The sequence below is a fragment of the Cornus florida genome, unplaced genomic scaffold (assembly GCF_030987335.1).
Source record: "Cornus florida cultivar Cherokee Brave unplaced genomic scaffold, ASM3098733v1 CherokeeBrave_3.0.0_Hap2_Chr06, whole genome shotgun sequence".
Classification (NCBI taxonomy): Eukaryota; Viridiplantae; Streptophyta; class Magnoliopsida; order Cornales; family Cornaceae; genus Cornus; species Cornus florida.
In genome coordinates, this window is record NW_026775576.1 from 58,775,371 (window position 1) to 58,790,211 (window position 14,841).

At 35.3% G+C, this 14,841-nt stretch overlaps 2 protein-coding genes across 2 annotated transcripts; one reads left to right on the forward strand and one right to left on the reverse strand.

The window, feature by feature from the left end:
• Positions 1 to 1,993: 1,993 nt before the first annotated feature.
• On the forward strand, positions 1,994 to 9,787 carry LOC132311614 (isopentenyl-diphosphate Delta-isomerase I). Its single transcript, XM_059809613.1, has 6 exons — positions 1,994 to 2,357; positions 4,397 to 4,452; positions 6,406 to 6,497; positions 8,626 to 8,728; positions 8,814 to 8,951; positions 9,328 to 9,787. The coding sequence occupies exons 1-6, from the start codon at positions 2,080 to 2,082 to the stop codon at positions 9,579 to 9,581; spliced, it is 921 nt and encodes a 306-aa protein (XP_059665596.1). The 5' UTR covers positions 1,994 to 2,079; the 3' UTR covers positions 9,582 to 9,787.
• Positions 9,788 to 11,205: 1,418 nt separating this feature from the next.
• Positions 11,206 to 14,535, reverse strand: LOC132314171 (seipin-1-like). The gene is made up of 2 exons (XM_059813065.1): positions 13,747 to 14,535; positions 11,206 to 11,922 (listed from the first exon to the last, which is right to left on the reverse strand). Exons 1-2 carry the CDS (start codon positions 14,533 to 14,535, stop codon positions 11,206 to 11,208), a joined length of 1,506 nt encoding a protein of 501 aa, XP_059669048.1.
• Positions 14,536 to 14,841: the final 306 nt, after the last annotated feature.

Here is a 14,841-nt window from a genome sequence, read left to right on the forward strand (position 1 = left end):
GGAACAGTATCTCCTTATCATTTCTTTATGTTTCAGGGACATGTAAACTCACGACCCGAAAGATTTCATAATATGCATAATCCAGAAGAACAATGTATGGTATGATGTAATAGGTGATGATGCTTATTTTAAATTGAGAAAATTTAATTTTTACTTTGAATTTTATAGGTTCATTTCAAGGCAATAGATTTGGACATTGACGATTGGTATGGTGTAGAGCAAGATACACACTTGATGGTAGCTAATCTTATTATAATGTGTATATATATATATATATATATATATATATATATATATATATATATATAATTTTTATCATAGTATAATATGTATATTTGATATATGTAACAGGAAGAGAATCATACAAGATTGGAGTTTTGAGTTAACACCACCCTCTACACAACATTTTGAAGTATATATTAAATTATTAACTTTAATTTACTTTTTACTTGCATACCATAAAAATAGTCTCATTTGCTTTTTCATAGTTAATAAAACAGTATTTTATTAATTAAAGTGATGAAAAAATGTATATGATATTCTAATGATTTGAAAATTTACAGGTCTGATGAAATGAATTTTATTCCCAGCGAAGAAGAACCATACTTGGTTGGCTATTGTTGCAAGGGGTGGATCACTTATAAGGTATTTCCCCATTGAGGCTTCCAGCATGGGTGAAAAAGCATCAAAACAACAATACCATTTTTTGAAGTGGAACATTTAGAAACAGTCCTGGTTGTTGCTATTTCGGCTACTAGCTGCTATTGGTTTTAGTTGAGAGTGTGGAAGTGTTCTTTCCAACAGTTTTATTCTAACACGCCCCAAACGGTTTATGAAGAAGGAAATTTACTTTTGGTCATGATCTTTTGGGACATGATTGGATGGAATTTACACTTATATATAATTTTTTATCATGTATTAATCTTTTGGGGTATGATTAGATTTAATTGTGGGTGTAGATAAATTTTACTTTTTTTGTAACTGAAAGGACTAATGACACTAATATTATTAAATATTTTTCATGATTTATTGGGTTTAAAAAAATGAGATTACTCAAAATTTCAGTATTTATTGCTTACTATTCTTTGTCACAACTGTTTTGGTGTAAAAATGAGTTAAAAGTGTCAACATTCAGACTCTATGGATTTTGTTTAGCAACAAAATATTACTCTGATGGATCAATAATATGGGCGGCTTTGAGGCATTAACCAAAAGCAAATCAACACGTTGTTTGTAAACACATGACTTGAAACAGCTGCATAAAAAGAGACGAGATCAAATCCATTTAAAACACAACGGTAAAAAAAGAAAAAGTTAAATTCATTTAAAACTATCCAATAGGAACTGCGAATGTGGATCCGCAGTGGATCTGCAGTTGCGACTGTATTTAGCAGTCCTTTTTGTTTTTAAATAAAACATAGAGGGTAGGATATGATAGTCTCGTGTTCAGAATATGTTGACTAAGTGTTTGAGATACGTCGGCTAAGTGTCTGAAGTAACAAAATTTATTTTTAACTAATGGACACGACCATGAAGTGTCGGACGCTAGGCGCGTCCATAGAGTGTCGATGTCCAACGCAGTGTAGGACAGAGACAATGCTTCTTAGGTCATTTATAATAAAAGTTTTAATTTTATCAAATGCTTAAAAATAAAAACAATTTATTCATTTATAACTAATACTTTAACATTCAACTCCTAATTTTTTTTTTTAGAACTTTTAATCAAACAACATAATATTATACATTTATATTTGATAAAAAAACAAAATAGGATTATAGTCTCTTGCAGTCTTACTATCTAATTTGTAATTTACTATCTAAAAGAAAAATATATATAAATGAAAATGTAGTGTGTATGAATTCTACACATAATTAACAAATATTGGGGCATAAATGGCATTTGGAAACTTAAATAGAATATCAAAATTAATTTATCAAAACTATACACCATATTATTAACTTAAATAATAAGAAAACAATTATACTACATATATAGTTTATATATGGAGCATAAAAGTGCGTCAATGGCGGGCGTGAGTAGGAAGGTCAGCGTTTGATGGCGGAGATTCTCTTCCAAAAATGTCAATAGCTACACATTTACAAAGCGTCGCTAATAGGCTCTCTTCTTCATTCACCTCTCTCAAGCCCCCTTGCTTCTCACTGCTCTCTCACTCTGGAAACCCTCTCACCCTCAGAGGCACTGGAAGCCGGAGCTTCTGGCCCCTCTCTTCCCACGTGTCGCCCTCTCGTCAGTTCGTCACCGCCGCCGCCACCACCACCACCACCACCTCCATGGGTGACGCCGCTACTGATGCCGGCATGGATGCTGTCCAGAGGCGTCTCATGTTCGAAGACGAGTCAGTTACCCCTTTCTCATACTTCTAATATAACAATTTCTTTAACTGTAATTTTTTAAAATTTTTTTATTGAGGTTTGTCTTATTTTGATCTTGTTTGGTTTCAGATAAAATTGGATAAAGGAAAATAAAATTTTTGATCATGAATTACATATATATGTTGATATAGATGTTGTTTATGTTTCCTAATCATGATATTTACTTTACTTGAAGTCTAATAATTTTGCAGGTTTTTTCCTGCTGACAGAGTAATTCTGTTAGTATTATTATTATTATTATTATTTTTACTTATCAAAAAAGAAAAAATTATTATTTTTAAATTTCTGTTGTGTGATTTTGCTTGTTTTGTGAATTGGAAGATGTGTTTAGAGTTGTTTTAAGATAAAGCAATAAACTACAACAGAGGGCATACCCTCAGTTTAATAAGTTACAATAAATTCTTCTTATTTTGTTTTACCCCTAAATGTATCTGGGTGAGGAATGGAAGAACTTTAGTTATATTAGTTGAAAAGTAGTTTGTGGATGTTTAGGCTTCTTTTCCTATCAATCACTCATTTGCTTTTTAAGATGGGCACCACATCCTTTGTCGGGCCTGAATCTACTGACGGTGATTGCTCCAAAAAAAAAGGAAAGAAAAGCATGTCATGGAAGGAGCCAAATTATCAGGTGTCCTTATCATTTTTAGGGGGTCTACGTTTTGATATTATGTTACTGAAACTTTCTTTTGGTTTTAATGAAAATGGGAAAGATTTTTGAGATTATGTTGTTTCTCGTTTTTCATCTTCCTTGGATGAAAAGTCAAAGTGAATCCAAAACGATAAGGATGGTTTTCAGAAACATTAATTTTTGAAAAATTCTAAAAGGATATTTGGAAATTTCAAAGAAGAATATGTGGCTTTCATATCTGAAGCCAAAAGCCAGATGGTCTAAATCCTCAGGTGTTATGCAGTTATGCTTGGCTAGATGTGATCAGTCAGTGAGTTGAGGTTCAATCTAAGGGGAGCAGTAGCAAAGGTGGAGTTTTTTTTGGCACTGATGTGTGGCACATAATGAGTGTCGCGAGGTAGGGAGTTACAATTTAAAAGTGGTGTTTGCATCAGTTGAACCATTGAGAAAAGCTGGTGCCTTGGATGAAAACTATGGGATTGTAGACCATGGCGCCTTTGGTAACTTAATTTTCTTATTCTGGCTCTGTTTTATCTGTTTTAGTTGATAATTTACTATTCTTAATGGCTGATAAGTTTGTAAAAGTTTTTCATATAAAAATGTAGAAAATGAGATATAAATGAATTTTTAATCCTTTTATTTGTTTCTTATCCGCAAAAGTTTATGTACGGTGATTTAATTTTTATAAGGGAAATAATTTGTAGCACAACTTCTAAGACATGAGATAAGGAGAGGATTTTTTAGTTTTGTTCAACATTATGCACTATTAGGAAGGAGCAATTAGCTTTTGCTTTATGGAACTCTAAATATTGAAGGGGTCACGAGTAGTTGAATTGGAGGAATATTTCAATCATTATAAAAGTAAAATATGTGTAAATTTGCTTGACTCGTAATGACACTAGCCACTCTTTGTATACATACAAAAGGAGTACGTCAAACCTTAACATATGGAGTACATCAAGCCTTAACATAAGGAAAGAAAAATAAAGTCAATTTTCCAACAAATATTAAGGGGAGTAAGGATGACTCTTGCTTGAAGTACTTTCAGATTCTATGTTGATATCTATCCAGTTGAATTTCAGACATGTTTCTCTGGCAGTTTTCCATAATTAATTCTGTGTTCATCATGCATATCAACTATCCAAATTTTCCATGGACATTCATACTACCATATGGTAATATAGTGTAAACTGACTTGCTTTGACTATTATTCTTCAAGTTTATTTTTTCCTTGGTCAGAGACAACCCTACATTTCATTTCTCTCATTTTTTTCTCCACCTGTAGGATTAAAGCTTTATATATTTATTTTTCAGTCAATGCCATTTACTTCCCTGGTTTTAACGACAGTTTCTCCATTCTTAAATTTTTTGCAGATGTATTTTGGTAGATGAGAACGATCATGTTGTTGGTCATGATACCAAATACAATTGTAAGTAGGATATTCATTTTGTAACTTTCTTGGGTGCAGTCTTGAGTGTTGTATAATTGAAATTAGCCATTTGTAATATATATATTTATTTGCATGCCACATATTCAGTATTTGTTAATTTGGGTTTTCACACTAATATATTTCTAAAAAAAATATTATTTAGTGTTATCACGGTGTTTGTTAAAATTAGGGTCAACTGCATAAAACTTTCCTAAACTACAAAGTATTTGCGTATCTCTCCTCCATACTAAAATTTTAATATATAACCACCCTGAAATACTAAAATCCCTTTCGTCAAGTTATCATAAGAAATACACTATCAAAGTTTTTAGGCTTTTTGAAAATCCGTCATCTCTTTTTTGATTAATTTGCATAAACCCTCCTTGAACTATAAGAAATTGGCATATTTCCCTTGTTCTAGGGGCAATGTGCAATATTTTTATAATTTAGGGGCTGTGTGTAATTAACCTTAAGGGCAATTTAGTAATTTTCAAGACACATTTAACAGACGGTCAATGATGGTTAGGCTGTTGGCCTTATTTGCAAACTTTCAATAGTTCAGGAAGGTTAATTTTATTAAACCGGGTAACATGAAAATTTTATATAGCACAAATTCTACATATTTCAGGGAGTTTTGTGCAATAAATGATTTTAATTATTTAAATTTTACTAATTTCCTATAAGATACTACTTTTTTTAGCTGTTTTATTAGGTAAATTTATTTTATGAACAAATTGTGCTGATACTACAGCCAAGACAATTCACAAAGTTTATGAAGCGACAAATTTGCATTCATTTTGATGGATGTTATTGTGTTATATGATTAGGAGAGAACATAACAATTTTCAAAGTTTATGAAACTACAAAATTACCTGCATTGCTACAACCCTCTATAATTGATCTAATTACATATGAAGAATTCATTTGGTTCTTTAAAGAAATGCATCAGCAAATAATGAGGTGGTCAAATATTTTGGAATAAAATCTGTTTAAATCTTGAAATAATGCCATTTTCAGTATTCTCTTTTTTTGATGAAATAAAAAATGATTTAAAATGAAAATGTGAGTACCAACTCTCTGCATTTCTAATATTGTATGTGTTGTCAGAGGTTCTTGAAAAAGTAAATTTAATAACAAAATATGGACCTGTAAGGTAATCTTTGGTGCCACTGTAAGGTTGCTCCATTGTGACCTAGATGTCACTGACTCACAGGTTCAAATCTGGGAACTGCCTCTACATGCGGAGGTAAGGCCGCCTATATCTGACCCTCCCTAGACCCTGCAATGGCGGGAGCCTCATGCACTGGGCTAGCAAGTATTGACATGTTTTTGTTCTCCACTTTTTTTTTCTATGTATTCTCCATTTATTGTTATGGAAATTTGTCTCCAGCAGACTGATATTTTTCTAGCAAATGTACTAGCAAAATGTTCACACCTTACTAGCATGGTACAGTAGAAACCTGCAAAGCATACAGTATAATGACAGAAAAGTAACGAGACAGATATTCTGAAATTATCATTGAGGCTTTGTTTTGAAAATGTAGTCCTTTTATTTTTTCTGTCTGTATTATATTTAGCTATATTTAAGTGATTTTTAGCGTGATTTATATTTCTTTTGGCTTCCAAGAAGTGGATGTAACAGAGAAATTTTTTAGAGCTATTTGATGTTGGCATGTTGTACTGAAATTCCAGATTCTCCTTTCTTCTCCTCTACTGTCTACTTAACTAAACAAAGCATCATCATTATTATTATATTTTTCTATTTTTTTTCACATGCATGCTTCGAACTAAAGGAGCATCAGTTATTTGGTTACTGCATGCTTTGGACACGCTGCATTCTAGTCTGTGTTATCACCACATTTTTTATGCATAAGGAAACAATTACATCCTTTTTATTTTAATTTTTTTTTTCTTATTTATTTTTAACTGTATTTATGGTTTTATAATCTGCAGGCCACTTGATGGAAAAAATTGAATCGGAAAATTTGCTACACAGAGCTTTCAGTGTATTTTTGTTCAACTCAAAATATGAGCTACTCCTTCAGGTATTTGTTAAATTTTTATGGGTTAGAAATGTCAGTGTATGTGATTGCAATGCATGCGTACCATTGTGGAACATTATTGGCTATTTAGTAGCTTATCTCCTTGCAGAGGAGTCATTTTGTGGGTATACTATGACCATATATATGTCAGAGACACTCGTTCAATTGTTGAAAGAATTTATTGTGAGAGACGTGTTCAATTGTTGAAAGAATTTATTTCAAAACTTACATTATCATTCATAAAAGATTCTCTTCCGTCATCAAGAAAGGGAGGTTAAAAAAAGCAACAGTTTGGTAATAGTTACCTTGATGTAGAATAACATGTTAAAGAAAGATTATCCTTAAATAGATTATACTACGTTGGGCTCTTTTCCTCATTTTACTTAATTAGTTTTGATAGTTTTTCCTATCATTGTTGGACTAACATTAATGTTAAAGAAGAAAAGGGGGAGAAGTGTTGAGGATAAAATGAGAGCATTATTATTAGACAAGTCTTGACTACAGCAAGTGCTTACCTACGCTTCGGGGAGTAGTGGCCGTGGTCACTGATGTGGTTAAATTGACGATTGGTTTGAAAGGTGACAAGTATATCTATTTTGATGGTATAGACTATAGATGTGGCAGTCATAGGTCTGGGTTCAGTTTTTGTGGGGCCTGCTGCAGCAGCAGCCAAGGTGGGACTCACCCTTGACGTAACTTGGGTATAGTTACATTTGGGGCTAAAGAAGTGCCATTGCTTGGTATATTAGGTGGGTGACTCCATTATGAAGCTATTGTGTGATAAATCACCAATTTTTATTGCCATTAAGGTATATAAAATTAATTCCTTTCCTACTTCTTTTTCCTCAAAGTGGAAAATTTGTTGTGGTGGTAGGGGTATTACAGACTTAAGAGAGGCAACAGAGCAGTGGTGTGCTTGCAGTGTGACTAGTGTGATTTTGACCACAATTGTTGTTCTGTCCGTTCACTATTATATCAGTGTTCAATGTCTTCACTTGAAAAATGTGGTTTCTTTAGAGTGATGGAAGTATTACAAGTAAGCTTGTTGAGATCCTAGTGGATTGGATTAGAGTGAAAACCAAGGCAATTTTACAATAAAGGGACTGATTGTGATGGGGAGAATCAAAGAATCCTTGGGTCATTACTACCCTCTTAGAACTTCTACCAATTAAAGAAAAGGTTCAAGTTTGTCTTGTTGTCAACTTGTCATTACTTTTCTTGGAACTCTTACCGCTATTCATAGAAGGATTAATTGCACTGTTTGCCTGAATTACATAGATGACAAGTTTGCAAAAACTTAAGATATACCCCTTTTCGTAGCTAATGTCTACATTAAAATTGTAGTTGACATGTCATGTTTGCCCCTCATTATATTATAATAGTTTTTTTTTTCCTTTTCAAAAACATCTTGCACAAAATGATAAAATACCCCTACCTAATATACCACAAGTTTTGCCAGTTGTTCACTTGGAGCCTCTCTCTCTCTCTCCCTCCCCCCACCCCACCGCCACCCTTTTGTGGAGATGCATCCACATGTTGGCGGGAGAAGGAGAAATATCTTTTTGGAGTGTGTTATGTGGTAAGTTGGCAGAATGACATGGCAGATTTTTTGAGGATGCAACATGACAGGATACAAAAATGCCATATGAGCTGCCACTTTGGAGACTCGTGGAGAGGTAGAATGAGATAACCACACCTCCATTTTGTACCAATCTAGAGTGTTGACCAATGGTCTTCAACGTAGAATGAGATAACCACACCTCCATTTTGTACCAATCTAGAGTGTTGACCAATGGTCTTCAACCCCCGGTACGTCCTCAAGGATGTCACCTCTCTTTTCCAGGATCCTAGAAGCTGGACTTTCAACGCTTCAGCATGTATATTTTGAAATTGTTTACCCCATCTATTTGTAGTATAAGTTTAAAGTGATGATTATAACTTTTCATTTGCCTTTTGCAAATTTTCTTGTAATTACTTTCTGCTCAACCATCTTTTGAATGCCCTGTAAGGTAGATGGCATTCCCATTCATTAACATAAGGGCTTTGCGATACCCATTCATTACATTTTTCAAATTGCAAGTATTAGGTGGAATTCTTTTGTTAAACATTGTAATCTCTGTTGAATTTGCAGCAAAGATCTGCAACAAAGGTCACATTCCCTCTGGTGTGGACAAACACCTGCTGCAGCCACCCATTATATAGAGAATCTGAGCTTATTGATGAAAATGCCCTTGGTATGTATTTTAACTAGTAAAGACACCTTTACCATCAGTGACAAGGACATTTTCTCATTAACTTCTATTTTAAATTAATTACCAGGGGCGAGGAATGCTGCACAAAGGAAACTTTTGGATGAACTGGGTATTCCTGCTGAAGATGTGCCAGTTGATCAGTTCATCCCGCTGGGGCGAATGCTGTACAAGGCTCCATCTGATGGGAAATGGGGAGAGCATGAACGTAATATTTCTTAGTCCTATTCATTTTGAACCTTGTGATTTGTCTTCTGCCATTGTCCATTTTATTATTATTATTATTTTTTTCATTTGGATGTTGCCTTTTGGTCTCATTAAAAATTTGCAACAGTAGCAAACAAATGAGATTGACCACCTGCACGAAAAAGATTTTGCACTCTTCTTTTGGAGTATATATATGAGATTGACCACCCGCACCAAAAAGCTTTTGCACTATACTTGTTGTAAGCTTGGCTGGCAGGTTGCTTTTTACTGTTACATGTCACATCTAGATATCAATTAAGTGAAATTTTGCTTTACTGCTGGTCATGGAAATTTTCCTTTTTTACTTCGACTTTGAGACCATTTTCTTCAATCTTCAGTGGATTACCTTCTCTTCATAATCCGAGACGTCAATATGCATCCAAATCCTGATGAAGTTGCTGATGTTAAATACGTGAACCGAGATCAGTTGAAAGAGCTGTTGAGAAAAGCCGATGCTGGTGAGGGAGGTCTGAAATTGTCCCCTTGGTTTAGGCTAGTTGTCGACAATTTCTTGTTCAAGTGGTGGGACCATGTCGAGAAAGGGACTCTCCAGGAAGCTGCTGATATGAAAACCATTCACAAACTGACTTAAAACGTCACTCTACTTGAGAAGTGTTACCAGGCCATCCAATAAAACTGTGGGAGTTCTGCTTTGCAGGTGTGTTTGCATTTTCTTGTTCTTACCAAAATTGTCTATTCACACCTAAATAATTTTGCGTTCTCTGTTAAAATGCGGTATATTTTTTATTTTGTGATTTGGGAGAATCCAATAAAAACCATTTTGGGACTTATAGTTTATATCTGGCATTAAAACACTATATATATAAATGAATGTTATGAGAACAAGGACACGAAATCATGCCAAAAGTTCGGAATATTGATTGTGGTATTAAGATTAATCCGTTTCTTCATGAAGCCAACAGGGACTGATAGATCTATACATTCAACATTTATGGTGCATGTGTAAATCAATACCAGCATTTTCTAATGTTTGTCCTTGAACCTTGTTGTTCATTAGTGAAAAGCAAGTTTGGTGGGAAACTGCTTTCTTATGAAAAGAAAGGGATGCTTCTCATTCTGTGTTAATGGGCTGTGATGGAAAGGTATTATGTGATATTGATCATTATTTCTTTATATAATGCAAATGGCTGTTTTGGAAAGGTAATAATGCCAGAAGGAAGAAAAATAGCTCTCTCGTCATTTCCATCCATCCACTTTGGGAGGAAGGGTTATGGCCGTCCTAGAGAAGGGGCTTTTTGTCTTTCCTTCGTTTTCCTCGTCTCTTCTGACCTACCAAACGAAGAAAAGGCTTTCCTCTCCTTTCCTTCCTTCCATTGTACTTCCCCTACCAAACAAGCTGTTAAGGCTGTTAATGAATTAAGGAATTCTTGTTGTTCGGTGTTATGTGCCATCAGTGATGGGTTTGAAACTTGGAATGTTTTTGATCACCTGAGAATTTGACAGACATTCCATGCAGTTCATCACCGAAATCATCTTCTCACATTCGGTATTCACTGCACAGGGTTAGCTTCTTTACATTGTTTTGCTAGGGCATCAATTAGGGTAAGCATATTCTGAATTTGACAGTCTAACATTCCATGAGGAAAAAAAAGAGAACCCTTTTAGATCACCATACTTCAAATATGAGATTTTAAGATTAATAAGTTAAAGGAGAAATTTTCAACTAGTGGTTGGTTTTTGGTCGGGGAACCAATGGTCCCAAGACCATACAATAATTTCAAAGAGGTCCATCTGCCACTGCTGGCCATTGGCCCAAATGGTATGAACTCTCCTCCCCAACCGGGGAGGTGAGAGGTTCATACCCCACATGGGGCAATGCATTGTGCGTGTGTTGCTTACCTACCCTAAAAGAAAAAAGTTAAGGTCCTGTAGTTTCGAAGTAAAATATATTTTCAAAATGTTTTCAGCAGTTTCTAGTGTTTGGTAGTTCGTAAAATATTTTTTTTACAAATTTTAAGTAAAATGAAAGTAAGTTTACTCCCACAGGGACATTCCCATTGGGGCTTCGTTTCTTTGTCCTTCTAATCTTCAACTCACAGGTTGAAGCTCAGTATTTGAGTTTGCTATATCTTCACTTGATTTAAAATGTGTGTACTATGTAACGCAAACAAACTGCAAAGGACTTCTTAATGGAATGTTACAAAATTTCCTTACAAGTAATAATTATATATACTAAACAACAAGAACATCAAAACTTACCCGTCAACCCAGCCTCCAAAATGGACTGATTCTGCATCCCCATCATCTTCTCCAACAACTGTGCTTGTGTCATCTCTAGTCGCACTCATATCTTCTCTAGCTATGGTAATGCTCGAAGCAGACGAGCCTTCAGCCTCGGGCAAATACCCTTGCAACAGCATTGCCTTCCTCTTGCTTCTACTTCGACGCCATCTTCCCAATGTCTCTGAAATATCCCTTTCCTCTCTAGCCCTCTGACGTGGTTGATCCCTTGGTTCTTTTGACACTTCCTTGGTCGAAGATCGCTTGAAATTTGCTGCTATCTTTGCGAAGATGAGTGGCCTAAAGCAACAGCCAAGAATTGCAAGAAGCATAATGTACATATGGAGTGAAGTCCACACAAAAAATGTCCATTTCCAATGGCGCACAATTTCTTTTACTCGAGGGAGCTGAGAGTTCAGGAAAATCTCGGCTTCGTATATCTGGGGAAGAGAATAAGTTCCAGCCCGCGGAATCAAGGTTATTCTGATACATTTCGTCCTCGGTTTCCCTTCCTTGTGCTTTAATACTGCAATGACTATCTTCTGGGTTTCAGATGTTATTCCTAGTATCAGGGGTATGCCTGTAAGAAATGTTCGCATGAGCCGAACCGGGAGGCTTTGAAACCGCAACATGCAGGGTTGGCTAGATTTAGCTATTACATCTCCATTAGTTGATATGAGTTCTGCAGTCAACTGATAACACAACTCATGAATAACAACTATTCAACACAAATTGAAGTTCAGTATTCATTGTTTTTCTGTTACATAAGCTCTTATTTTAAGAAAAAGAATTACCCATTATCAACTCATTGATCAAGGAACATGAAACACTATTGTGGGAATCATTGACATTAGAACCAGAAAACTAGAGGGACAAAAAAGATATAGTAAACATCCTAAAACAGAGACGTATAATGAGTAGAAATAAAAAACTTATAACCTTGATACTAAAACGTTTCATATTTATCAAACTTAGAATACAGCTGGAGAGATGGATAGTTATGTAACTAGTAGAATTGGAGCGGGTTGGACAAAATAGAAGCAAGTGGGATTTTATGGGATGCAAGTAAAACACATAGGCTAAAGGGAAAACCTATAGGATTGTTAGTGGACCAACTATGTTGTATGCAGCGGAATGTTGGGTCCGAAAAAAAAAAACAAGAACAAGGTCTTTATGTTGCGGAAATGAGAATGTTAAGATGGATGAGTGGAGTAAATAGAAGAGATAGGGTCATTAATGAAAATGTGAGGGGGTGTACCTCTCATTAGTGAGAAAATTTGAGAGGATAAATTTAGATGGTTTTGTCATATACATCCGAGACCTAGTGATGCGTTGGTCAAATGAGGAAACTGTCAATGATTAAAATGACTGTAAAACTAGCTTCTGTAGAGGGGAGTCATGATAAAAAATGCTCCCTATGGTACTTTGTTTGGAAAGAACTACATGGAGATGTCAAATTTATGTTCATTATGATAATTCAGCAATGTGTGCTGTGTATTTTAATTTAGCCGTGGTGTATCAGGTGGACATCCTTAATTATGTTATCCATGTCTTTATATCATCCGGTTCTCTTAGAGTGAAATTTCAATCACATATAATAATCATTGGTACCATATTCCGATAACAGAGGCTTACAAGACGTAAACTTCGGCTACAAGAGCACGGGACCAATATTATTAGCTTAGTACCATATTCTCAGACACGCATTTGTCCCATTGGAGACTCAACCCTCAGGAAATAACATTCGGGCTGATCCCTTTGTGGTGTATCAATCCTCAACTGCACAAGAGTAGTGCAGACAATGAGTTTGTATGTGTGGAGTTAAGATATGCACAATAATATATACAAAGATTCTCATTGTTCGATCAAACAAAGAGTTTGAAATTATTAGGTTGCCGTTCAGAAATTCAAAGATAAAATGGCGGCAACTATGACAATCTTATGGTTCAGTATTAGATGTGACTATTTATGCGGGAATTCGATTTGTCATTGTTTAGTACTCAGGTGCTTTATAAATTAGTTAACGGAGAAGTTCAACAATTGTTTCTCTTCTCCATTTCGCATCACTAGCCCCCTTCTCGACTGATAGAAGTATTCTCTCATGGGATCTAAAAGGGACAGTGGCAAACATCAAAGGAAAATCTCTAAGAAGCCGAACTAGATGATTGTGCTTCGCAGCCATGATTTATAACATTTGGCAGCACAGAAATCTTACAGAATTCGTCAAATTTCAATTCTAAGGTACTGATTCGATGCTCCCAAACACAACTTTATTGTTTTGAAGAATCAAATGAACCCAACTAAAATCCACCCTAGATATATATCAATTTCTTAAAGCCATATGGTCCTACTATGCCTAAATAGTATATCAAATACAACTTTATTTTTAACATTCTTAATTAAGTAAAATTGTCTCTTTCCTTCACATTTCCCACTGAAATCTTTTTATCTGCAAGACCAATTTAATTAAAAGTTCAAACAATAAAAGATGAATTTAAGAGAAAATATATGCATACCTGAAAAACCCCAATGTCTCTATTGAAATCAGATTCAGGCATCAAAAGAACCAAAGAAACATAAAATGTGTGCCCAACTGGCACACCCATCTTCTTATTTTTGTTGTATCCTCCAAATCCAAATCCAAATCCTCCACCACCACCACCACCACCAAATGATAAGACAGCGTTTGGATGAATATCAGTGTAGTCAAAGTACAACTTCTCTCTCACAATCACAGGCTCCTCCACCCAAAACTGCACCAACCCAACACCCAATATGACTGCCAAAACCATGACCACTGTTAGAACCATCCCCACATACGCAGCACCCAGAAACCCTAACCCTAGCCTCCTCAGCAGGAGGCTGCTGCCATGTGCAACCCTTGAAGGGACCGCAGTGGCCGCGGCATGGACCGCCAATTCGACTCGGTCTTTCGCCACTTTTGCTTGGTAGAGGGACTCAGTAGCCAGGGAGAAGATAGAGATGAAGGGTGAGAAGACAGAAACCAAGCAGTTGTAGATGATCTCTGCTTGGAAGGACAAGAATTTTGTGAAGAAAAAGAATGGGTTTGGTATGGGGAGGAGGTAATTGTAGTCCTCCACCACCACCACCACCTCCTCCTCCTCCTTCATGATGTTTGGTGGTGGCGGAACAGCTGTGGTTGCTGTTCTGAGGTGGTGTTTTCTTCTTTGGTGAGCTTGCATAGTAGAGAGAGAGGAGGAGAGAGAGACTGCAAAATGGGCTGCCTCCACCACCTGTATGTGCATGAGAAGAAGTGGTGGCATGCCATCATAAAATGGTGACATCTGTGGTGAAACTGGGCATGCTCGAATCTCTTATATATAATATATAAATTAATATATATTGTGCAATCCTTTTACATTAATTGATCCTCTAATTAGATTTCATTTCGGAGTAAATGAAATCTCAAATAAATTCAGGTAATATGAAGCACTAGAATTATTTAATTTTTGTTTCAAAATAAAAATAATAATAAATATAATTCTATAAGACATAAAAAGAAAAATAAATAAAAAAAGTCATAACGATTAATATATATATTTTTCTGTCAAATAAATGACACTTGGACTGATTCAGCTATGTTTTCCTTG